Source organism: Acartia tonsa, chromosome 10, assembly GCF_053477335.1.
Source record: "Acartia tonsa isolate MP-2025a chromosome 10, ASM5347733v1, whole genome shotgun sequence".
In the NCBI taxonomy this organism is placed as follows: domain Eukaryota; kingdom Metazoa; phylum Arthropoda; class Copepoda; order Calanoida; family Acartiidae; genus Acartia; species Acartia tonsa.
The window spans coordinates 10,753,032-10,778,963 of NC_137269.1; the positions used below are offsets into that span (position 1 = coordinate 10,753,032).

The 25,932-nt window shown below is 31.4% G+C and overlaps 1 protein-coding gene across 2 annotated transcripts in view; it reads right to left on the bottom strand.

Annotated features, from left to right (window-relative positions):
* Nucleotides 1-25,363, bottom strand: part of LOC145329366 (uncharacterized) — a 102,387-nt gene extending 77,024 nt beyond the window's left edge. The window contains exons 1-2 of one of the 2 annotated variants that reach the window (XM_080173451.1): nt 24,986-25,363; nt 4,610-4,652 (exon numbers count right to left, since the gene is read on the bottom strand). In XM_080173451.1, coding sequence (XP_080029577.1) covers nt 4,610-4,645 — 36 coding nt within the window. In that variant the 5' untranslated portion in view covers nt 4,646-4,652; nt 24,986-25,363. The remainder of the gene's footprint in view (nt 1-4,609; nt 4,653-24,985) is intronic. The other variant, XM_080173450.1, reaches the window with a different exon arrangement.
* Nucleotides 25,364-25,932: the final 569 nt, after the last annotated feature.

Sequence of the window (25,932 nt, forward strand, 5' to 3'; positions counted from 1 at the left end):
TGAACAAGGCACTACCGTTAAATGATTATATCTTCATTTTAGTAGTAATTATTTTCAATATTAAGATTTTAAAAAAATCTTTAAACATTGAAAACCTAATCTTCATGAGAATCGTTAAAAATTGTTGTTTTTTTTTATAAACAAAAACCGGGTATAGTCCTTTCCACGGCATCCCTCCATAAGGAGCGATTCTTCGTATTTTTCACAGTAGCTTTTCTCCTATTTCTAGCCCCTGCGGGGGGCTCTAACCCTGCGGGGCAAATTACCTAAACCTGTGGGGCAATCACCTAACACAATATAACCTAAAATAACCTATAAAAAGCCATTTTAAAAATACGAAGAATCGCTCTTTATGGAGGGATGTCGTGGAAAGGACTATACCCCAAAAACCTTTATTAAATGTATAAGATACATATTCCCGGGAAAAATTCTGGCTATTTTCAAGATATTGTATTCGGCTACAATGTATTGGCACCAGTGAACGTGGTTTATGTGCCACACCTATACTCATCAACGCACTAAGTAAACATTGGAAGAGGCGTGCATTGTAGTTTTATATCAGGGGTTAAGGTAGAAAACTTTAAGGTTGGAAACACCACAAAAACCTAACTTTAATGATGGTTCGACCTAACCCCCCTTTCTATTATATACATATGTATATCCTTTGATAACACGACTTTGTCTGCAAAGTTTAATTTCCTAATTAGCACATATTGATAATCGTGCTAATATATATATCAGTTTATTTTTTAAAAGAATATATTTAGATTTCATATGGAGAAGTAAAAGTTATAAAAAAAGGAAGAAAGATAACATAAATAGACTCTTATTATCAAGACTTTAGACTGTAAACAAACTGACCTGGTACCTAATATTTCATAATATAGTTAACTTATTCGTTGCTTCAAGAACTTTGGGCACTTTATTTAAATTTGACTGGTTAGTTCCAAACTGAGAGTATCCAAACATTTAAACTATAGGAGTGATAATTTATGTTGATAAAATTTGATAAAAAAAACTCTCTCCTGACAACGCCTATACGTGCAAACAAAACAAAATATTATTATTTATCTTTCATCATACCTCGTTATCAACAAAAATAATTTAAATTTGTTACAGCATAATTTGTTAAATATTATTATTAAAATTATTTTGATTTCATGATAAGTGACAGTGAGCATAAAATAAGACTTTATAGTTGTACAGTTAAAAATCATTTCTTAAATTAATTTAATATAAACCAATGAGGTAAGGGACATTGGACTGTAAATTACACTGGTACTAAAAGTATCTTTTTTTATTTCTGGCTCAAACACTTTGGGTACTTTTATTAAATCTTGATCAGTTGGTACTTAAGGTTAAGTGTCAAAACATTCAACCAATAGTTATTTGTTTATCATCAGGTATCGTCGATTGTCTTATCCCTTAAGCTCCCTGATTTGAACACTCTTTTTCTCTGATGGACACATTGGTTTGAAAATTAAAAGCTTAATCAGAAATCAGCGCAGCGGAGCAACTCTATGTGGGATGAAGTTACGGGAATACTACAGCAAATATCATTTTGTAGCAAAATTAAACATAGATAAGTCCAAAGGTATGTGTTTATATGTTTTTATGTAATTAAAGATCTTTTAAATGGCTAGACAGAGATGTCAGTGCTTGGAGAGGACATTGGCTGTAAATTACATTGGCACCCAAAGTTTTATAACCAAGTTATTTTATTCGATGATTACTTTTATTGAATTTTGATTGGTTGGTTTCCAAATTCATAGTGTCCAAACTATAATAATTTTAATCTACAGAAGGGTTAATTATGTTAATGTTTTTGTTTGTAGTGTAGTTGCCAAAATTAGTTTGCTGTGTTCTCCCAACACTAACACATAATCTGACCATGAAAACTTTTTCATAAAGGAAGAAATTTAGTATTTAGGCAACTGGCGGATTTTCTTATTGAAAATGTGTTGCCTGAATATCCCTAGAATCAAGGGTCATTCATTTAAAATAGGCTAAAGCCTCTCGTGGAACAATGAAGGGAGTTTCAAGATAATTTATGCCGTTTTAAAGATATTACTGAATAAACGAATATAATAATTAGGAATATTATTACAAATTAAACTTTAGATTATATTTCATTATTAGTAATCCAGCGATTTTAATCAATTGTTATCATTTAATTTGGGAAACTTATATTTTCAATTAATCCTAGAACTCCCATAAAATATAATCTTAGAATGTAAGATACTAATTTAAAGTTTTTATTCGAAATTTCGACATAACCCTAACTTAAGGAAGGGGAAAATTTGAAGATGAAGGAAATAATTTGAAACGGAGAGCGAGGGGGGAATTATGATACAAAGGGCATTGCGAGGGTGAGAGAGAGAGAGAGAGAGAGAGAGAGAGAGAGAGAGACAGAGAGAGACAGAGAGACAGAGAGACAGAAAAGAAAAAGAAAAAGAAAGAGAGGGAAGGAAGAGAGAAATTAAGGTTTAATTAATGAATGTAAAGTTTGATTTGACAGTGTGGTTCTGTGTGGACGAATGGTTTTGAAAAGATGTGACTGTTCTGCAGGCTGAACATGAACACTATCTCCCTCTGTATGGCGCTGTTGGGCGCATAACACGGGATAAAACCTTTAGTAACACTCCAGGCATCTTAAGGGATAAGACAATTGACGCAAAATTGATATGCGTCCCCATTACTTCTATAGATTGAAAATATTGGTGGAAATGTTTGGACACTAAAGTTTTGTCATCATCCAATCAAGCGCTCAAAGTTTTTGAGCCAACGAGTAGGATAACGCAGGATAACTTTGGTTACCAGTGTAATTTATAGTCTAATGTCCTATCCCCCCCCCCTGGTAACACTCACATATGTAAACAAGGATGAAGAAATTCAACGTAGGGTTAGATATAATGTAGAAAATTACCCATCAAAATCTGGGATCTTAAGGGATAAGACGATTGGAGATGAATTAATAAAAATCCCCAATAATGTTAATGAAAAATGTTATGTTAAGAACGGACGGACGGACGGACGGACTGACGGACGAACGGACTCTAGTTATAAAACAATTTTGCTTTTAAAAATAACTGCCGCTCCTTACCAAATGTATACACATAAAAACCAATAATATAGCAAGATTGTTCGTTTACTGTGTTCCTATTGATTACTTATGTGACAGACTTACGGAATATTCTGATAATAGCATAGCTTTTCTTCTTACAAGTATATAAGGTACAAAATAGCGTAGCTTAAAATATTAAAAACTACCAAACATGAAGTTATACATTGCATAGCAAAGCATCGAGCCTAAGTATTGAAGAATAAATATGTATTTAAGTTCAAATGTTGACTAAAAATAACGAGAATAATAAAATACATACATAGCGCAGCAAAAAGATTTTAAAAATTGTCAAAACTGTCTTGCAATATGCAACAAATACAAATATACGATAAGAAGTACGATACATTGCAAATAAAAATAAAAAGATATGATACAAAAGTAAATACAGTATATTAGGAAATGGGTTGTTAACACCCCTATGGAAAAAAGGAGGTGTTTCCATAAAACCCCTTGCAAATATACAAGGAATTGTATCAGGGATCTAAATGGATGTAATAATATTTTTTTTGGTGCCAGTGTAATGTCCCCTTCCTTCCAAAAATGTTTAAATATTTATCATATTAGTTTAATATTCATGTTTTACACCCCTAGATATATATTAATACCCCCTTTCTTTCTTCGAGCACCTCACTAAACTTCCTTAAACTTTAAAAATATGAACCAAAATCATGTGCACGCACCTAATATAATGTTTTAACGGACCCATTTATAAGCAACAAGTATAAGTTTTGTGATTATTAAATATTGTAAAGGTTGCGTGATTATACAATTCAGAGAATTTACAAAGAATGTAATCATACACCTACATTAAAATTATAAATATATATTAAATAACTATTATGATATAGTAATACGTGATATATATGTATCATTTATATATTTACTGTATTAAATACTAGCAGCTGCACCATTAGTCTGTAAGAAGGGTGAATACAAATAGCCTAAAACCAAATTAAGACCTACGTCTAAATGATGAACTCAAACAGTTTTTAAAATCTTTAGTTTCAGACAAAAAACATTACTACTTTATATTATTGGTTATAATAATAAATATGTACAAACTGATATTTACAAAAACAAATAAGGTTCCAACATAGCATTTTAAGTATCATATAAAATTATTTTTATCTTTAATTCAGGTAGAAATTGGAAAATAAGTCCAGAGCTGGATCTTTAAATCATTTTAATGGTGATTTAGATCGGGGTGCATTTTTAAAATGCCGCGCTGTGATTGGCTGAAATTTCGCGCACCCCGATCTAAATCACCATTAAAATGATTTAAAGATCCAACTCTGATATTTTCGATTTAAATCGGTTAGAATCATGCAAAATTTTTGTTTTACCAATAGATCACTTTGATTTTTGACTACATTCAAATCGATGTAATTCGGAAAATAACAAAAGGACAATAGCATTTAAAATTTAATCTATTATTTTGCTACCTAATACTCCATTGTCCAAACCCTACTTATGTTTGATTCCTACCTGAAGTGAACGATCGTGTTGAGCTGTCCGAATCATCTTACACCTAAACAAAAATTAAATAAGTTACTATACATTTCTCAAAGTCGCAATGTGACTGTTTTTTTTAGCTGCTGGAATGGTTTTAGAAAGCAGCACGGCTGTAGATGTAAGCGGCTGAGGGTTATTTAGCTGATTACAGCTTACGGGTGAATTTAAATTTAATGACTTCAAAGTTATAAACGATTATTAATTATAGAAACTAGAGTCAATATCTTAGCCACTATATATAAAAACAAATATATTAAAGTTTATTAAAAGGCCAAATTTAGAAATTACCTAAACGGCAGGCCCCTCCTCCCCCCATTCTCCAACCTTACATTTACAAGCTTTCTATGCTTAGAATAATCAAGAAAGGTGGTTTCTAAAAGGTTAGAGTATTCATGGTTATATGCAGTTGTAAAAAATTCCTGCTTCTAATTTTAAACCAATATAAAGGACAATGACGTCATGTTAAATAGACAAACAGACAGACAAGGACATTAATAGAGTAGCATTACTACTCATTGTAAATATGGTGCTTTCTCTAAAAGTGCCTAACCCCATGTGGTGCCTAAACCATGCGGGGTTATCCTATACCCAATATTACCTAACCTAAGGTAAAACACACAATATAAGGGAAGAAACTTGGGATCAGTGGTCTATTGGCATTTTTACAGAAACGACCACAAAAAATAAAACGTATACAACGTTTAACAAAATTAATTTCTAAACTTTTGGTAAAAAATTGTTTGAAATACTTGACTCAAGGATGACTTGAAATAATATTTTTAATGTTTCCGCCCACAATCTTCTAATTCTCACCTCCCCTATTTCTATAGTACCTTCTTTTTCTCTTTTCTCTTTCTTTCTTTTCCACTCTATCTATCTATCCCTCTTTCTTTCTTTTTCACCCAATCCTATATCTTTCTCTCTATTTTTTCTCTTTTTTGTTTTTTCCCTCCCTTTCTTTCTCCTTCATTCTCCATTTTCAAACAACTTAAAAGAAAATGGATTAATCAGAACTTTTTTTATATTATATATTATGGTAAAACCCAATAGTGCTTTTTTATACTTAATCCCTCTTTTTTATGGATCTTAGTACACCTCTTACATGCATATAGGGTACTCCAGTTTTTGCGCCCCTTCACCCCACCCACTCAACTTGTTACCACCTTTTCTCCCTCTTCAAAATTTACTTTATAAGTTAGGCAGTTGCAAAAAGTTTGCTTGCTTTAACAATTATTTCATATTCATTTAATATAATACAGACATTATGAAAAGATATTTAATTTGAAACTAAGGGGAAAGGGTGCACAATTAGCATGATTAAATCAAAGTATTTCTGTGGTCGCTAGTCACTTTTTGTTAAAGCACATTTTTATTTTCTATAGTAGCATAATGTGTCTATTAGAATATCTAAAACTATTTGATTTTATCGGTACACAAATTAGGGAAGCTCTGTAATTGTGTTGGTCCTGATCTGGTAGTAGACTCTTTTCAGGCTGAAAGGTCATTCTTAAACGAGATTTTAAATTCGAAACCAAGATATAATATGAGGTGTCAAATTATAAATGTTTTCATTATTTGATCCAGAGGCGTTTAGAAGGGGTATTATACAATCCCTTAGAAATAACCAGTCCCTTACACCTCCATTGACAAGGCTAAACAGTTAAAGGGGTGTTAGAGTAAAAATAGTCACACCACTCTTAAATTTAAAGGAATTGTTAAAAAATAATTTAAACACTTTAGTGCTAACAATTCAGGGATGCTTGTTTGATTTTTAGTGGGTTGGTAGACATCTAGGGGGGTGGATATATTTCTCTGACAATAAAAATACACTGATCTGATTTACTTAAACTGTTACCTCCATTGACTATAAGACTATACAAAAGTAACCAATGTTCAAAAAGAACTGTTAATTTTGACTACATTGTAAAATACAGTGATACAAAGTTTGACATAATAATTATTGCTATCTGTTACATTCCGACCAGCCAACCCTAATTAGAGCATATCATAACTTTTGAAAAATAAACATTAGGGAGAAAAATTTAGGAAAGAGTTCTTTTTTCATCTGCTCTACTGCGTCAAGCCTCCTTCCCCTTTTTAAAGTCATCCCCCTCCTCAAAGCAAAGCCAACCTATTTGAGGGGTTCATTTCAGGGAGGAAGGGGACAAAGACTCTCAATTACAATGGTTTATTATACACGTTTTCTTGTTCGTTGGCTCAAAAAAATTGAATTTGGATTGATCTAAACTCGTCAACCAATAATTTTAATCTACTGAAATGTAATTTTATTTTCACTGTTGGAGATGTAGATCTATTTATCGTCTATTGTCTTATCCCATTAAACCCCTGGGTCAACTTTAACACATTCAAAATCAAAGTCTAATTCATAGAAAACTCAAGAAAGATAAATTTATTTTCTCTTAAGCTTCCCCCAATATTTATAATTGATACTAGTAGATTCGCCCCTATCAAGAAAATAACATAAAACCACCACAGAACCAGTAGCTATCTCCCTGAAGAGAAGAGCCCAATCGGTTAACGGTCACCGAGATCTTGGCCTTCAGACAGACGAACGAACAGACAGATATCGTTCTACTTTTTTTTTATAGATAAAGTATCTCTCAAAATATCATTATGTATGTAAATAATTGCCCTTGTATGAATCAAAATGTTGTAATTTTGATCTTTATATTATGACAAAATCAACTATCTAACTAATACTCTATAGTTATCTATGGCCCAACCGTTTTATATAGTTTAAAATTGATGATTATAATCTGGAAATTGTCTTAAAGACCCACGAATGAGTTGCACATTTTTTATCTACTTCAGAGGCGTGCAAAGAGATATACTGAGTAGGGGGAGGGTAATCCTCAATAGGACTAACAAATAATAGATTTAAGCATTGAAATGGTTTTAGGTTACTTTTCTGCCCCTTAGAATGCAGAGCTCCTAGATGTAAGAGACGCAGCTTCTAGTATTTTATGTAAGGGATGTCTGGCAATATCTATAGTAAAGCTTCCCTAAAAAGGATAAGTCGATCAGTTCAGTAGTATTTAAAATCATATGCTTCAGACCGAAAGCGATTTATATTTAGATTATTACTTCTAAACCTAAACCGCCGCCAAAAATGTTGCGATCCTTGTTAAAAATGCTACTTTAGAAACTAAGAACTATAAGAATATTAAAACAACCATTAGCACAAAATATTTGGTTTTAAGTTAGCGTTCTAAATAGTAAGTGTTTTAGTAAGTATAGTATAACTGTATAACAATTAATTTACCAATCAATTTTTTTGAAATTTTTGGCAAATAATTTATTTATTTTATATAGCAAAACTATTACATATCATTTTTGTCTCACTAAATGAGAGCTCGGCAGCCTCAGCTGCATTCAGATCAACAAGACTCAATCGCAGACTAAACCAACGTAGCCACGTAGCTGCCGAGCCCTGCTAATGATAATAATTCAAACATTTCCCATACTGATAGATAATTAAATAGATACTTAATATCTTTAAAATTCTAATTTATATTTATGATTTTAAAAAGAATAAATCCAGTGATCTTAAGGGATAAGCCAATATAAGGTAAAATGAAAAATCACCAATGATAGTAAACAAAAAAATATTTTCTGTAGATTAAAACTATTGGTTGAAAAGTTAGGGCTCCACATATTGGTACCAACCAATTTTATTTCAATAAAAGTACATTTAATTTTTGAGCCCACGAAAGCGATAAAGTAATTATAAAACTTCAGATACCAGTGTAATTTACAGTACAATATCTATAAAACAAAGTAGTACGATGTCTGTCTGTCCATCTGTCTGTCTGAAGCTTAAGATCTCAGTAACCACTAAACCGATTGGGCTTTACTCTTCAGGGAATATACCTACTGGTCCTGGAATGGTTTTAATCTATTTTCTTAGGGGGTGGGACACACCATCCCTCACCAATTTTTTTTTACTTTTTCTTTTTAAATCTAAAATATAAAAAATTAGGTTGATCAAACCTATTGAGTTGACGCCGCTAGTATTTAATAATTTTTCTAGAATTTAGTATTAAGATTAACCATATATCGCTTTTCTAATAATGACACTGTTGTAATTTATTGCTATATTATCAGTATGCCAGACTGTCCCTTAGGGGATATCCCCAATGATTACATTATTACTCTTTTACTTTTTTTCTTAGACTTAAAAATGATGGCACATTTTTTAAAAACTTTTATTCTAGACCTTCCATGATTTTAGGAAAATTTACATGATTTCAAATCTACAGAATCATAGGCAAAGGGCAAAACAAATTGTGTCGGGGTGTGGAGAGGGGGCTCCCCGACCTTGGCTAGAAAAGGAAATTTGTGCTGACTCTCCAACTAACATTGATGATTTGTCGCTTTTTTCCAAAATGTTGTTTGGTCACCCCTCACCTTCCCTATTAACACCCTTAAACAATTCCCCCCTCCCCCCCTTGCTTGCTACCCATTTATATATATGTATACATTGAAACACACATATCATAAAGTCACTACATTACGTAGGCCTTTTTTAGGTGATTCTTACATTTTTGTTGTGTGGTGCATCCAAATTTGATAATCATTTTCTCTTAGCTTATTCTCTCTCTTTCTCTCTCTCTTTGTTATTGAACTCACCCTGTCCTGCTAGCCCCTCGGGGCTACCTGGAAAAGAGAAGGAAGGAGAAGACTGCTTACATCATTCTTATTGATTCAGTTCTTCTTGTGTCTCAAAAAATGTTGATAATCATTGAATAAACCTGTTTCAATTGTCCATTTTCAAGTGCAAGGGTCCTCTGTTCAGGAGAAAGCAGGAAATTTTACTTTGTTTTTCGTGAAAACATTATACAAAGCCAAAAGGAAATTCCCAATCCCAGGTTTGTTTTGATATGCTACAGAAACTAGTCATGGAGGGAGGGGACATTGGACTGTTTATTAGACTAGTCAAACAAAGCTTTATAATAACGTTGAATACTTGGGGACTTTTATTGAATTTGCATTGGTTGGTTCATTCAGTTTAATGTCCAAACTTTTAAACCACTAATTGTAATCTACAAAATATATAATTTTGTGTATCATCATTGGGGATGTATATCAAATGATTTGTCATTGTCTTATCCCTTTTGATCCCTGGAAGTAGGTGCTTTTACACAGAGTGCATGTCGAACACTGATATCTCCAAGCATTGGAAAATGAAAATAATCTCGGTGGTTAGTTTTTTTTTATGGCTTACCATGCGGGGGTCCTAATCCTAATTCCAAGTATCTCCTACTACATGGCCTCTAGATGCTAGGTGCGCAACCGCTTCTATCAATTTAATTAAAATCAATTATCGATAACATCTTTCTTAGATAGCTAAATTCAAAGCGTCAATGTTACTTTTTAAATAACCCTTTGTCTTTTTTTAGGGGTTTCAGAATTAAAAATACACTTTTTGGAATTCATTTTATTACATAATGCATTTTGTATATTAAACAAGAGATTGACAACCGCTAATTTTTAATGTGCTATGACCGCGCATTCAAAAGAAAATAACTACGGATTATTGACATATTGATACCAGCGACTTTTATTGTGACTGTAAATATGTAGGCAGCCGAGAACTGCCGTGCCTTGCTAAAAATTAGGGGATTGAAAACATCTGTCGAACCCTGCATTATAGCATTCAAAGAAAAATAGTTTTATGCAATGTTGTGGTATTTATAAACTAATCTCCGCAAATTATAAATAAAAATGTGCATTAGTAAAAATTATAATATGTAAGAATAGCTAAATAACAAACAACTACCTTTTTTTATTTTTAAAGAATAACTATGGTAGGACTTAATAATCTGAAAATTACCCCTAAAGGCTGAGGGCCAAGCTGATATATTATTTATAATTTCAACTTATATATATTGGGATAAAAAAATTTTTTTTAGTTGATATCGCGTTAAACTTTAAAGTTGAACCTATTAAGCTTTTCATATTAGGGAAGCTTCTGATGGGTCCTGGAATTGTGTTCATTCATTTCTTATACCAAAGTCTTAGGAGGGTTTTAGGCTATTTCATTGCCCTTCCTTCCCTAAATTCTAGGGGTGTAGTTGCTAATATGAAAGTAAGATTAATAAAAAAGGAAGGGAGTGATTATTGCTATGATACAATTTAAAAAAAGGGAGACAAACCAATCGCAATTAATGTCATTAAACCATTTTAAAGATAAAAAGTTTCACCAAAAATGAACCAAACCTTTTTTTCCATAAATGCATAAAAATGCCCTGCTTAGCATTAGAAATAAACTTTTTATGACGAACTAAAAAGTCTTTTTTTTCTTGGAAAATTTTAGAACTTGCATTTTAGCTGTTTACAGAATTTAATCTAGATTTAACTTGAATTAAAATATAAAAAATTCTCTTGTACAAGTGCCGCTAAAAGTAGGTCTTGAATTCAAAACAGGGTAAAGTTTTCTTCCATTATTGCCTCGAAACCGATTAATATCCGATGGATTAGAACAGGTTCTCAGCCATACTGAAAAATCATTTATAGCATTGTAATACAGACTGTTTTCCACAAATAATAAAATAAAATTAATACTTCAAGCCTGGGCCTGGACCTTAGACCTCCGGGGCTATCAAAACTGGTTTTAATCTTCTCATTTTTTGTATCTGCGGAAAGATGTCTCTAATACGATAAGATACGAGCTAAGACGTACAGAGAAAATATACAAAACAATACTAATTTTTTGAAAATCTTTATATAAAGAGTAAGGGATATTTGTCGAAAGGATATGGTCTCAATAACTACTCAGCTGATCGTGTTCATATTTTTGGGAAGCTTCACATACCTTTTTGAAGGTTTTAGGCTATATTATTTTCAAATTTAAATCTTGGGATTGTTTTAAGCTATTTTTGAAGACCTTTTCTTCTCTTCGAATAAAGAGTCCTTAGATGCAAGGGTCATAGCCGCTAGTCTCATATAATTTTAAAATCAAAATGCATATAGAATTTGTAGGTTCTTCCTTTTACTTATTTTGCTAATAGCACAGTGTATGCGCGCATGCAGCTACACTACAAAGAACACGTTAGTTAATGTAATTCTGACCATTGAGAAAAAAAACTAAAATACAGGGAAATGGAATTTTATTCAGTAATTTTATTATTTTTACATCAAATAATGTTTGTGTGGTTTCAAATTCAGAATAGTTATCTATCGCATCGTATTATAAACAGCTTTCCGTGGAAATACCTAGAAATGTACAATCAGAAGAATAAAACCAGTTTTTTTTTAGCCCCAAGATGCCAAAAGCACGGGCTGACAAAACTGGCTTGAATGTTATGATTGTACATTTTTATATTGAAAGAAAACTGGATATAATACGATGCTAGACATAATTTTTTTTGTATGGATGAGAACCAGTTCTAAACCACCGGATATTAATCAGTTTTGAAGCCATACTGAAACTGATATATGCATTCTGACTATCTTAAACTTTTAGATCCTGATTCCAGCTTCTACAGAAATACCTTACAAGGATGAAGATTTCTACCCTTTGATTGCCAAACCTTGTGTCTGTGGGACCAAGCTGTGCTAGGTAATGACTTTCGCCCAGACAAGAGCCAAAATGTCCCCGACAACTAATGGACATTTCTAACCCTGTTGAGATTTCTTGAGCTTTAATTATAATTACCTAACCTATTTAACATAAGAGTTAGTGGGGGGTAGTTTTGTATGTTTATTACTTTAGATCAGGTTAGGTTACATTGATTACCATGTAGCTCCACAGGGTTATGACCCCCCGAAGAAAAAGAAATATAATAAAGGTAATTATGTAAAAATCCTTACACTAAAACTAAGCGATTTCTATGGATTAAAATCCAGAATTTTCTTCTCCAATCCTAAAAGGAATGAATTGCTGTTTTTTTGTCCAGCAATAAAAGTTTCATAAAACTGCAGGTATTTCCAAAAAATCTGCTCGTTATGGCTTTCAACATGTGATGCACTTTTTTTTGCTGTACTTTTTAGTAGCGAAGCCACTCTGTATATGAGTATTACTTTCTTGTTTGTTGATGAACTAAAAACAAATACTTCTTTTAAGGTAATAAATTATTTTTGAACTGCTAAAAATAATAATTTTTTTTGTGAAATTTTTTATATGTTTCTAGCAAATGTTGTATTTCTGTGGTATTTTGTTCTTGTTTTTAAGCATTTAAAGAAAACTTCTTGTACTTTGTTATTTTTCAAAACTAGAACGTTTGTAAGCAAAAATATCTTTTAATTGTTTAATGTTTTTTTTTATATCCTTGCTTTCTGTTGCAAGATATTGCTGTGTTTAAAATTCATACTTCCTCTTATATAGCAAGATATAGAACTTTGCACACCAAATAAAGGTTTGGTTTATCTATCGTTGACCTGTCACTGTGTTACAACATTTGGACGAAATTAACGCCATAATAGAAAGGAATATACATCGGGATGGTTCGGCCAAACATTGCATTGGAACATTTGTCCACTTTTTGGAGACACTTTAAGCAGCTCCCTGTATTGTACAGTAAGATATATAAGTTCTCCGGAATTTTAAAGTTAGGGGGAGATTTGAAATCTGCATCAAATTTTGAGGATTTTTTTTTATAAAATTCGTTTTTTCTATAATTCTTTATCTAAAAGCGGAAATCCAATTCAAGTTAATTAATTTTGGCATCTGTGATTGTTGGATTTAAAAAATCTGCGCTCTGATTGGATGGCGTACATCATTCAACCAATTAGAGCGCAGATAGTTTAAAATCCACCTATCCTATTTGTCAAAATTAATTAACTTAAAATGCATTTCTGCTTTTAGATAAAGAATTTTACAAAAAACGAATTTTATAAAAAAAAAATCCTTAAAATTTGATGCAGATTTCAAATCTCCCCCTAACATTAAAATTCCGGAAAACTTATATATCTTATTGTACAGAGAGAGGTGTATTATCAAAAAAATAAATAAATATTTATTTTTACAAATAAATTACTTCAATAGTGTCCTATAACTATTTTTTTATAAATACAAAAATATTATTTGATTTTCTAAGCTTTTATTCTTCATCTCTCAACCAAAAAGATACAAGTAATAATGAAATAAAAAATAAAAAAAGATGAGGATTTACAAAAATAATATACTTTTCTACATGTATTGCATCTAAAAGACAAATTATTAGAGAACGAGGAGACTTTGTTCTGTTAATATTATTACAGTGGTGCCCAAAATCCAAGTTGGTTCGAAAACTTTGAGAACTTTGATTGGTTCCAATTTAGTAGAGTCTCAACTTTTCAACTAATAATTTTAATTTAGAGAAGGGGTAATTTTGTTTAACACCATTTGAATGAATTTGTATAATTTTTTATCTTGTTTTTCTTAGGGAATCCAAATTATATATAAAGAATGGATCAAGTGAGATCCATCTATAACAATGACAAGCGCTCAAAACCAGGCAGGGACGGGATATTGGACTCTAAACCGGTACCCACAGTTTTATAAGTTTTTAAAAAAAAGATCTTATGTCAAGTAATTTTTTGGCAGTTATTGCCAATGTACTAAATAGAACATTATCGTTGCCCAGTTACTATAAAACAATTTAGGTTTTATCCCAATTTTATGTTTAAAGAGATAACTATGTAGTTTGAAAAGTAAAAACTTTATATTGCAATAAATAAAAGAAATACCAAGAACTAATTTGACCTAATTCTTACAAAAGTTTTTGGAGAAATTAGATATTAAAACTTACTCGTATTTCTTTCATATAAAACTTGAACAATATCCTTTACTATCTGGTTTGATGGCCCAGACAACCAACTAAATAACTGTCCACTCTAGCTGTAACGCGCCTGACTTTGTAGCAGTGTTTATGATTTATGTTAGATTGTACTTTTAGAGTGTGTCTTATTTCTAAAGGTTTCAAGGGATAAGATAATGTAAATTGATGTACATCAGCAATAAAGAAAATTACCCCTCCTGTAGATTAATATTATTGGTTGAAAAGTTTGAACACTACTAAATTAGAACCAGCAAGTCAAAATTCCCCAAAGTTAACGTGATTATAAAACTTTGGGTACCAGTGTAAATTACAGAACAATATGGTAAAATAAAACAAAGCATTACTGACCAGAAGACCAATATAGTAAACTTGTAGAGCAGGATCAAGCCAGGGATCTTACGGGATAAGACAATGAACAATAAATTGATGTACAACCCCAATGATGATACACAAAATTACCCTTTTTGTAGATTACAATTAATGGTTGAAGCGTCTGGACACTTAACCTAATGAAACAACAAATCAATATTCAATAAAAGTCCCCAAAGTTGTTCAGACAAACTCCAAAGGGTAAGAAAATGTTATTATAAAACTTTGGGGACTATAGTGTAATACACAGCTTAATATCATCTACGTCCCTGGCTACCAGCACAAAATAAAAAGAAAATGACATTGCTACTCTTCATCAAGAAACACATTACTTACTTTCAGTTCAGCAGTGCATCGTTAAAGTTTAAATGAGTAATTAAAAACAAAGATTTAAACATTAGAACAGCTACTCGTTTGTAAGGAAGTATAATGCAGGTTTTAAGCTATATTCCTGAGCTTCCAATAAAATTCAGTTTTTGTTGTTTAATTTTTAATCCTCTAAATACAAATTCGAACATTTTCTCTAATTACATTATTAAAATTTTTTTTATCGATTTCTTAAAGTCAAAAAAAGAAACTGCATTTTTAAATGCAACAAAAAAAAGTTGGCTGTAGATTCCAACTGCACTATGTTCCATACCAAACACATCTCACACAAAATCGATTAAGTCAAAAGATCATTACTCATATTTGTCGTTGTAGACTATGGGTCCCCGGGGGGTCTCTCCCCCCTTTCTCCCCACCCCCAGAAAGTGGTGAGTTGCAGCCCCATTTCTATCATAGAAAACACATATATAAAACAGAGTGGGTTCATAACATCAAACGCATTTTAATTGATTTGGTAATTTTTGTATATGTTCATTGTTCAATTGTCTCTTCAAACTAAAAAAAATAAAGAAAACATGGAAATATTGAAACAGAAAAAGCAAAACACACAATTGTTAAAAATTGCAACCTAAATACTGAATTCTGACTGTAATTTTAAATGTGATTTTTTGCTTTTTATAACATGCTACCATATACCCAATCTTTATAGGTATAAAATGAATACAACTTTGGGTACTTTTATACAGGGCACTTTTTTGCTTTAATTTTTAATTATAAAAAATATTATGAATGAATGTTTTATATTTAAATTTGTAAGTCTAAGATTACATTTAAGTTTGGTTTGTTTGTTTAGAAGTAATCTGACTTTATTAGACTATTAAAGGTCAAGTATTTCAATAGACTATTAATAAAACAAGAACGAAATAAATATATACAAGAATGAGCATAGCTATCCCTGAATTGCATGCAGACACAAGGCAGACACAACGATACAGATAAAACCATAAAAAATGTTAAATTTTGAATTCCAAACTTGGCAAAAATATGAATTGTAGGCCCAGTTGAGAGAGTTGAGACATGCTAATGGTTTTTTTTTCTTGGTCCCTACCCAAGGTTAGCTTGGAATAATTCAGAGATTTATGGAAGGGTAAATGGTACTTAAATTTTGGCGGATTTTTTCTTCCTTTCTTGGTTTTCAAGTCCATATAGCATTTCATTGTTTTATTTTGTAGGGAAGGTGATGGGTTCGAATCTCATTCAAAATCGCGTTATAATTTGTAATTAATGTAGCTATTTCAGTTGCGCGACGTTGATAGTAATGGTAACAGAAAGGGCAATACAAAGGTTGGACATTCAAATGGTTTACTGTCTGCAATAGTTAGGTCTAGCCTTACTTTGAAACCACCATCCTGACAAGTATTCATGAAGAGCGTTTTATGCCATATCCTAATATATAAAGTAGTAAGCTTTTTTGTTTGTAGCAAAGGATCTCACTAAACGCTGAACCGATATGGTCCTCCTTTACAGTGAAGCTACTTATAGCTCTTGGGATGGTTTTAGGCTATTTTATTTTTATAAAAAGTCTAGGTAAGTATGGTTTTAGGCTATTTTTCTGCCCTTCCATATTCCTTCGACATTGAGCCCCTAAATGCTAAGGGCGCAGCCGCTAGTAATTAATATAATAAAAGTCATAATGTAGTTTAACAACATTTTTGAGTAATTTTGCCTTGAGACAATTCAAGACGAATTCAAAATTAATATAAAATCAGGTTATTGGTTAGTTTTTTCTTATGTCTAAGCACTACAGGTACCCTAACCCTGCAGGGCTACCCAGTACCCAATATAACATAACCTGTTATGACCTTAAGTAAATATACCACCCCTTATTTACAATTTCTTTCAAATAAAGGATTGGGGGTATCAATGCTTAACATGAAACTTTGTGTGAAAGTGCCAATATTAAAGTGAATTTATTGGCTCTTTCAGTTTTACCTGACCCTTAAACACTGAGAGGCAACTGCATTCTAGCAACATATATCACAAATAATATAAATGGGGAAAGGGAATCTAACTTGAAAGGGAGGTCAACACAACAGTACAACACCTTATACAATATTTAATGGTTTTTCTGGAAAAATAAACAAGTTAGACATTTTTAAAAAAAAACGGTTAATGCAGTTTTTTTTAGGTGCAGTGACTTGGAAAAAAATGTACTTCTTCTTAAAAATTTCTTCTTGATTTTAAAAAAAGACTTTCATATTCCCAATATGTAAAGAAAATACATAAAAATATAATTCAACCATATTCAGACTAAAATTAAACTTGTTACTTGATTTCAATTTTATCATTCAAAATTTAAAAAAAAAATGTTTTCAGTTTAGAATCATTTCTCAGCCATACTGAAAAATCATGTAATGCATAACGATACTGGTTTTTATCTTATTTTTTTTTTATTTCCATATCCGCGAAAACTTTTCTATGTACCTATACCAGTATGGCTTCGAAACCGATTAATATCCACTGAATAAGAAACATACTGAAAGATCAATTTATAGCATCGCACTACAGAAAATTAAAATATTTTTAAAAATTCATAAAATTAATACTCGTTTTGTTGGGAATTCGGATCCTAAGGGCTAACAAAACTGGTGTTAATCTTTTATTGTAATATCCACAGAAGCTGTCTATATACGATGGCCAGTATGGCTTTGGAACCGATTAATATCTGCTAGATAAAAACCGGTTCTTAGCCATACTGAAAAATCAAAAAAATTAAATAACTACCATAAAAATTCCTTTTTAACGCCGCTGCCATATTTTTGTATACAATAGATGATATAAAAAAAGAAAATAAAAGATAATTACAGCAGACCGAATATAGGAGATAGGAATTTAGTTTTCAAATGTGAAAACTGTCCTATTGTAGATAAAGTCAAATTGTATATATTTTACAGGTACGAGGGGGTCTTTCCGAGGCGGGGGATAAGTATTCGAGGATTTTTTGGCGAACTTTTCACTAAATATGTTAATAAAAGGGCTTTTTATCTAAAGTTTGATTAAATTAACAAAAACAGCTAAATTTTATACAGTTTAAGTAAAAAATAACAGTAAATTAATTTCCAGTATGATTTCTATACCGATAGATTAGGACAGGTTCCCGGCCATACTTAAAAATCAATTATAGAATCGTATTACAGAAAATTTTCCACGAATATCAAAATAAAAATAATACCAGTTTCGTTAGCCCGGGCCTTCGGCTAACAAATCTAGTTTTAATCTTATATTTTTTTTATTTAATATCCACGGAAAGTTGTCTAGAACATGATGCGATAAATAACTATTCTTGATATTACATCCAATAAGCGTATAAATGTAACTTACAAAGTGAGAATGGGGAATAATTGAATAAGGTAATCACAAAGTAAACCCAAAAGTTACATAATTCAAATTATTTTTTTAAATTTTGGAATAACTTACCCTACCCACGGTACTTTCAACATATCTCTCTTATTCTTACATCTTTTATTAAAAGGACAGTCCAAAATTTTACTTACTTTTAAAAATGTATTTTCAACTTCTAAATCTAATAATGTCTGTAGTTTTAGCACCAATTGGATAGTTTTGCATTATTTAGTATTTTGTTAAAATGTGAATTGATATTAAAATTTTTATGTAAAGTTAAAACACTATTTGATATAATTATTACTAATTTTATCCTTTGATTTAAAGCAGTAAGTTTTTTTGTCTGTAATTTAACATTTCAATAACTACTAAACTATGAAAGCTTTACTTAAGGTTATTTTTTTAGATTTAATTCTTCGGATGGTTTAAGCTATTTTTCTGGCCTTTCTTAGGTGAAAAAGTGCCTAAAATTTATTTTTATTCCCCCAAAACACGGAGCGATGCCATAATAATCTATAATACAAAGTAGAACGATGTCTGTCTGTTTGTTTGTCTGTGTGTCTGGTTGTCTGTTTGTTTGTAGCGAAGGATCTCGCTAACCGCTGAACTGATCGGGTTCTCCTTTACAGGGTAGCTTCTCATAGGTCTTGGGAAGGTTTATAACTATTTTCTTGGGGGGTGGGACATCCCCAACCCCCCCAAAATGAAAATACCCCCCCCCCCCAATTTTTTTTCTTTTAAAACTATTAAAATAGTAGGATCGACTACCCCCCGCACCACAAAAAAAATCCCCCCCCAAAGAAATTTTTTAAAAATTTTTCTTTCCAATCTAAAATAAGAAAAATTGGTTTAATCAAACCTCTTAGGGGCAAAGCCCCTAGAGGCTAGGGGCGAAGCCGCTAGTATAAAATAAAGTAGACTAGCGTCCTCTAATATACCCTATGCCCCCCCTCCCCCCCACTACTTCTATATCTCTAAACGGGTCTAACTTAACAATACAAATAAAGGCATAGGACATAAGGCATACCGTGCTATAAAGGAACAGAGATAGATATAAACAAAAACAAAACGTTTAATAAACTTCATGTAAAGGTTATAAAGCAAAAGCAAATTAAATACAAATTTGTTATTTGATTATTTCCCTTGCTTTGGCCGGAAGGGCCGTTTGCTTGTGACCAACTTAAACAATTTGTCATTTAAGTAGCGAACCTGACATAGCAGCAGTATGAAATATTTCTAAATCTTTAGCTTTTAGTGTTGGGCTGAGATACGAACCTATCACCTTCCCGACAATAAACGGATGCTAACGTAAAACGCAATAGTCGCGGGTTACAATCTACTTTACCAGAATCCAAATCCCAATCCAAGGTGGTATAGAGGGCCTGTAAAATTATAATAATTGCAGGAGAACTGAAAGTTGAAATAAGAGCTAATTTAGTTCTCTCGCCCTCTCGCCTTATAGTTCAAATATATTATTCTCTTTACAGATAAAAAATATATATTATATACATTTTTGTTAACATTTTCTTTTAAAATTAAATCCATAATACAAAGTACAATAATGTCTGTCGGTATTGTGCGTTTCAGGGAATATACCCTCTGGTCCTGTGATGGTTTTAGGCTATTTTTTTGGGATGGGGAGAAACTCTTTTGTTACTTACAAAAATAAAATTAAGGGTTAGGATATGGGCTATTAATGTTTCCATCGTGGTTATCATGCAATATTGAATTTAATTAAGGGGGGCGTAGGGTTATTGTTAATACCCTCCAGCTAACACCATTTAACATGATCATTTTGATAGGTAAGTAAAATGTAGATAAAATCGAGTTTTTAAAAGAAAAAGTAAAAAAATTTAGGGGTGGGGTCATTTTTTAGAAGAAATTTCTTTTGGAAAGGTGTTAGTACCCTACCCCAAAAATAGTCATAAACCTTCCCATTACCTATAAGAAGATACACTGAAAGGGAGAAACATATTGGTTGAGCAGTTAGCGAGATTCTTTGGTACAAATATACAGACAGGCAAACAGTCTGTTACTTATATAAGGATATGTACATAGAAAACACAGATCTTTATATTGAATTATGACTTTGGTTGATAAAATTATATAACCCTACCAAAAATAGTTTCTTTTAAGCTGGGAAAAAATGAGTAATGAAAAATCTGCTTGAATTTATTCTCTTTTGATAACTTTATCCTAAATATTTGTATGCCATTAAATGTTTCAGTTTTGAGTGGCATAAAATCAAAAATTCTGCAGCTACCATTGTTATAAAAACCATTAACAGTTAGGTGAGTGAAAAGACTTTTCTTCTCTTGATAAAAAAATTTTGTAGCATGTAATTCAAACGAAAAATAAAAAAAAATCCTCAACATTTCATGAAGACAGTTATTAGGACAAAAAACACTGTAAGAACAAAATTATTCATAATAATCCTTGGAAAATTGGACCTTTTTTCTGAAGAGAACAAAATCATATTTGCCCACCTAACTGATTAACTAATATTTCATCTAAAGTTTCATTAAAACCTTTATATCAGAAAATAGATGAATTGACCCATTTTTTTCATTAAATTCATGGGAAGATGGTTTTATATAAAATTGCATTAATAAATTGTTTTTAAAAATATTAGGCTAACAAAAGCTAAAAAAGTAAAAAAAAAAAATATGTTGACAGAAAATATTTTCTCGTATTCATTCGAATCCGGTGGATAGGAACCGGTTCTCATCCATAGCATTGGGGATGTTCATTGTCTTATGCCTTTAGATCAATGCTAAGCCTCATTTAATCCAAAGTAATAACTGGTAGAACATAATTGCTTACTTCAAAAATTGAACGTTAAAATCTCCAAATCCCCACCATTAAAAATATTTAGTACATACTGTAAAACCTTTATATAACCTAAACTAAAAGAATTTTTTGTGGGTCCACTCTTAAAATAAGGTAAATTGCCAGATTAGTTAATGAAATATGAATGTGGACTGAAAAGAAGTTTATTATCAGACTTGATTGAGAACTCAATAAAGATATTAAGATAAAAAGCGGGTTCTAGGGTCAGACAAAATCTTACATACATTTTTCCATCAGCATTAATGGTAACAATTTCTAACAAACATCTGGTTCGAGTCTAAACCGTGCTTCGTCATAAGAAAGACGTTAAAATTGTATCTAATAATGCTTCACTGGCATTGATTGTTGGTTTGGGATAAGTTTTTTTATTTCCAGGGATCTAAAGGGATAAGATGAATTGATGTACATTTCCAAATTACCACTTCTGTAGATTACAATTAGTGGTTGAAATGTTAGAACATTCAACTTTTTGAACAAACCAATAAAAATCCAACAAAAGTCTCCAAAGTTGTTAGGCCAATTTTTAAAAATTTGTTATTATAAAACTTTGAGCACTAGTGTAACAAATAGGGCAATGTCCCCTTCCTCCTTGATTATTAGCTCATAAAAACGGTTCCGATTGCAAAAATCCGATTTTATGTTTAGTGATATTAGTTTGTTACAATGACTCTAGAACCAACTTAAAGAAATATGCATTGTCTATTCTTTCAACAGAACAAATACAGGAATTTTATTTTAATTCTTCTGTATTTATATTTTAAGACTATTGAATTAATAATTATATATTTTTTATATTTCATGATATTAATCAAATTTAATTATGCAATACTTGAGTGTAGATTTTCAGATTTATTTTAAAATTTTGTGCCAAAATAATGTAAAGTAATTTTTAAAAAATTACAAATATACTTTTCAGTAAAGAGCATATTAAAGTTTACAAGAGTATGGTAGTTTGTCTGATAACAATATTGTTCTTTTCTCGGCCTTCTGTAGATTGAAATTATTGAAAGGAAAGTTTAAACACTTCTAGTTTGGAACCAAACAATTAAATTTTAATAGAAAGTACCCAAAGTTTTTGAGCCACCAAATAAAAAAACATAATTTTAAAACTTTGGGTACCACTTCCAGTATAATTCACAGTCCAATGAATCCTCCCTCAAAACATTCACGTTCGTTCAAATGAAATATAACTTGATCTACATTTAAGTTCCTTATTTTTGATAGATTTAAAAACAAACATTTAATTTAACAAGGATGACAACATCCATAAAAGCTAAGCACTGAAACGATAGAACAAACGGACATTAACACTTGTATAGTGTCTGAACTAAATAATCAGAATATAAAAGTATAAGAGTCGAAGCAAAATTGTCAGTAAATTTGTTGAAAAACTGCTTGATACAGGATAATGTTTATGGACATACTTTCATTTTTAGGACATGATTATAGAAATGCTTCGCTTATGATATTGTACTTTGTTGTCCCAGGAATCAATATACCAAAAATCAGATCAAACGGATAATTAGATCACATAAAAATTTGTTGTTAAAAAAGTAGAAAAATCAAGCTGTTTAAAATAGACGTACGGACATTCTGGTAATAATTATAGAGTTGCTACGCTTTCTAAATCGTACCTAACTACTACAGGAATCATCATGCACAGTTTGAAATCGATAGGACAATTCTAGCATGCCTAAATTAACGAATAAAAGATATCTATCTCGGAGGGACGGACGGACGGACCGACCCTAATTATAGAAAAGCTTCGCTTTTAAAAAGCTGCATATATTAACAGTCTAATTCAGTAATTCATTTTGTTATTGGATACCTCTGACTATAATTGTCCTTGTTATTTATAAAAACTTAGACATTTTTGTCATGTCTTGAGACTTTTTATCAGTGTAAAAATCTTTATGGCCGAACTTTTATGATATAAAAATATTTTATCGGCCTCTTTTTGATCTATTTCTAATACATCTTGATAATAATTTGATATTTAAACAATTATATATAAAAACAAGGAGGAGTATATCCAAAGGATTTATACAAAAATGTATTTAATAGAGGAAGTAATTTGACGGCTTAATGTGCTTTAGATCAAAAAAGAAATTTAGCTATTTTTTTTCAATTCAAAGACTTATTTTTTTTTCTAAAACCAATGATTAGTTTTATCACTTAAAGGCCATGAAAATATTATATTACATGAGAATCGGATTATTCAAAATTAATAAATATCTAATGCATAATGATACAAAAATTGATAATCAATCTTAGCAACAATAAAAATAATTGTCTGTTCTTTATTGCTGCGCTACCTATAGTATACATGATATGAGATTGCTGCTGTGCGTCTTATTGGATCAAATACAGTTAGTCCAACACATATCATTATAGCAGAGTAGCATTACACCTAAAAATGTAGTTGAAAGGGTTGGAAAAGTGAACAAAAGATGCATTATTTCTAAATTTTATCTTCCTTTTATTTTAGGATCTTTAAATTTACTCTGGAATTTTCTCACAGCTTTTGATGCATTTATTTATCTTTATATATAAAGAAAGAGGATATCAGTTTGTCTGTCTGTCTGTGAAGCTTCTGATAGGTCCAGGCACGGTTTTAGATTTTTGGGAGGGTACCCTTAGTGTGCCTAGAGGCCTCTAGGCGTGTAAATATACAGTTGGATGTTTATGTGTATGTAAATAAAGAAGTATTTATGTTCAGTAACGTCTTGTGCTTGACAGATGAGTTCACACTTTCCGGGGAAGGTTTTATGCTATTTTTATGCGCATGATCAGGGGTTATTTACAAAGAAGATGTCAACTAAGGACAGTTATTTAGGCTAGTCTCCAATGTTTTATATACACATATTCTTCGACTTAAAAACTTTTGGTGCTTTTATCCTAAATTTATTTAGTTGTACAACTTGCAGTTCAAACTATTTTTTAACCTTAGAAGACCCATAGGTATATCAAACCATTTGAGATATGACCCAAGAAACAATCTAACCTATTTCTCTTATATACAAAATGTACTAACCCCCACCATTAGGGACGAAGTCATCAATATTAAAAGTATGAAATTTGAACTGTCGTACATTCTTAAATTAACATTCATAGAAAATAACTAACCTCTGATTTAAAGTATCAAGTTCTTTTTGTCTGAGGCAAAAGATCTCAGTAACCACTGGACCGATTGTGTTCTATTTTCTGGGAAAACTTACGACTGAGTATTATCATTTATATTCTTCAGAAATAGATGACGCCTGTTAGAAGAAAAATAACCTCTTTTAAACATATAAGAAATGTATGGGGCCTCTAGAGGCTGGGGGTTGAATGAACAGTATGTATGAATGCAACTAAGGCTGCTTACAGAATCCTTGTTGACATACGTACATACAGACAGACAGATATACACTATTTTTATGAAAAAGCTTCATAATTACAAAATGTCTTTTATGGTTTTCGAATGTCAGTAATTTTTTGACCTTAGAAATCATAAATTAGTTTAAACTATTAGAAAACCTTTTTAGATAATTTAGAGACATATTATAGCTTTTTTCCACCTTAACCAAGTAATTGACATTAAATGAAGGTTTTTTTTTGATTAAGGGATTTTAATTACCTCTGTTATTTACTTCCGTAAAGCTGTATGCCTCATTAGCAAACCTCTCCGTCCAGAAAAACGTATAAAATGCCACTCAAATTGACCTTTCTCGCTTTAACCATTTGTATTGAGATTCTAATTTCACTAAATCACGTCATTTAAAATTGCAAATCCACCAAAAAAATGTATAAAATCACGGAGTTGAAAATCCAGTGTCACGCGCATAAAAGTTTAGAATAGCTTTACAGGAAGACAAAAAAATCCACCAAATGCCAGTCACTTTTTGTCTTCAGTATATGTCACTTTTAAATTCACATTTCAAAATTTAGCAACTTTGCAATTATGATCACCTATAGTAATAAAAATGGGTTGAGTTATGTGTACATATTTAGATCACAGAGTCTAACTATATTCTGAATAAATATATCTCAAAATGTATGGGTGTGTGTGTGTTATTGTGTGTATGTGTAATAGATAAGAGTTGCTTGCGTCAAGATCTCCGCTAATATTTTTCCAACTCGCTGCTTTCAAAGCTATTTTTGCCGCCGCCGGTTTTAGCTGGCGCTACCGATTATCTGTCTATCACTCTCTCTCCTATTTTATCTCCCCTTTCTCTTTATGTAGCTATCTTTATATATATAGGATGCTATATATAAGTGAAGCTTGCATATAGTTTGAGTATAGGGGAAGGAGGGGATGTTGAAGGGGGGCAAAAGTAAGGGGAGTGAGCGCCTAAAAGATAGTCGGATGGTATTTAGCGTGTTTCAAAAACTGTGAACTTTTCATTTTCATCATAAAGATGCCATGATTATAATTCAGCTCATGGAGGGAGGGGACATTAGGCTGTTTATTACACCAGTCCCAAACTTTTTTCTATGCGATGGCTGACCAACTTTTGGGGCTATATTGAATTTTGATTGGTTGGCTTATTAAGTAAAATGCCTAAATTCTTCAACAACTATTTT